At 29.7% G+C, this 1358-nt stretch overlaps 1 protein-coding gene across 1 annotated transcript in view; it reads right to left on the bottom strand.

The window, feature by feature from the left end:
- Positions 1-731, bottom strand: part of LOC106462793 (neural Wiskott-Aldrich syndrome protein-like) — a 43265-nt gene extending 42534 nt beyond the window's left edge. The window contains exon 1 of the mRNA XM_013922755.2: positions 244-731. Coding sequence (XP_013778209.1) covers positions 244-351 — 108 coding nt within the window. The 5' untranslated portion in view covers positions 352-731. The remainder of the gene's footprint in view (positions 1-243) is intronic.
- Positions 732-1358: the final 627 nt, after the last annotated feature.

Below are 1358 nucleotides of genomic sequence, written 5' to 3' on the forward strand. Positions count from 1 at the left end.
AGGGGAAGGGAATATCACTCACAAAATATACAATAATTTTATTGACGTCAAACTCAAAGTTATTGTGCAGATGGAAATTGGAATATTGTTGCAAAACTCATCTTACAAGTTACAGCTGTTAAGTATTCTAAGAAAAATATAAGTTACAATACTTGGTAGTAGTTACAATAAATTGAGTGATACCTCTTACGTAAGCCACAAATACAATTAGATTTAGAAAAGAAAATAATAATATCAACTCACTGTGCATCTTTTCCCAAGAAGAGTAAATACCAATCTATTTTCCTCGGGTGACAACAACGACGAATGCTTATTGTCCGGCGACTGTCGTTTATTTGGTTGAAACGCCATTTTATCAGATTCAGGCGTAATAAAGCTATGTCAATGTTATTTAGATTAGGTAATGCTAGTTTAAAGTTATACTATATAGTAATATTAATACTATTACTAGGTTAGCTATTATAATTTAAACACAAAAACGTAATGTAAAATATAAGGTGCAAAAACAATTGAACTTTGTTATGGTATCTGGAAACTTTTGTGTCTAAAACGTTAATAAATTAATCTTTGGTTTTTGCAAAATATTCATACAATTTTAAGTACTAGCTTACGTTGAATGTTCAAACAAATATTTTAGACATTAATCATAAGCTATGTTAAAACTAACAAAACAAGTCTGAGTTATCTTCGATTTGGAACACTATCTAACTCCCATTTCCGCAACGGATGTGATTTTGAATAAAACCTGGAATAAATTTATAAATTTTAAATGTAATGATTAATGTATATTTTTTGCTAAACATAATTTGATACTTTTATGAATATTTTTTACTTTAAATATGTAAAGCGTCATTTTCTGTTTTTACGCCTGTTGTATCTAATTGCTGAAATATTGAAAGGCATTCTTTGAAATGTATCAGGTTTTAGAACAAATTATTCGTCGTATTTCCACAAAATATTAGATGAACTAATCTTGATACTGCGAGTTAAATCATAGAAAAGTTAATTAAACAGTTTATATATATATTTAACTTTATATACAGGGTGAAAAGTATTATCAATATTCGAAATTTCAATCTGAACAGCACACCATACACACGAAGGCGAAACAACAAGGCAAGGTCAGAGACCCTTGGAACTTATATATATAGCTATCATTAAGTTTGAGCTACTGACCAAATCGATGGTAGACAGTCAGCAGTATCCGGCACCGAGAAGGCTTTATCTGGCTTTTTGAGCCGAATAATGGGATTAACTGTCTTTCATAACGCGGAATTATATATCACAATTATAAGTACCAATAAAAAATATTATGTCTAAATTACAATACGAAAAACCCTAAATTCTGCGTCATCGAG

This window comes from Limulus polyphemus, unplaced genomic scaffold (assembly GCF_000517525.1).
Source record: "Limulus polyphemus unplaced genomic scaffold, Limulus_polyphemus-2.1.2 Scaffold1254, whole genome shotgun sequence".
Lineage (NCBI taxonomy): Eukaryota > Metazoa > Arthropoda > Merostomata > Xiphosura > Limulidae > Limulus > Limulus polyphemus.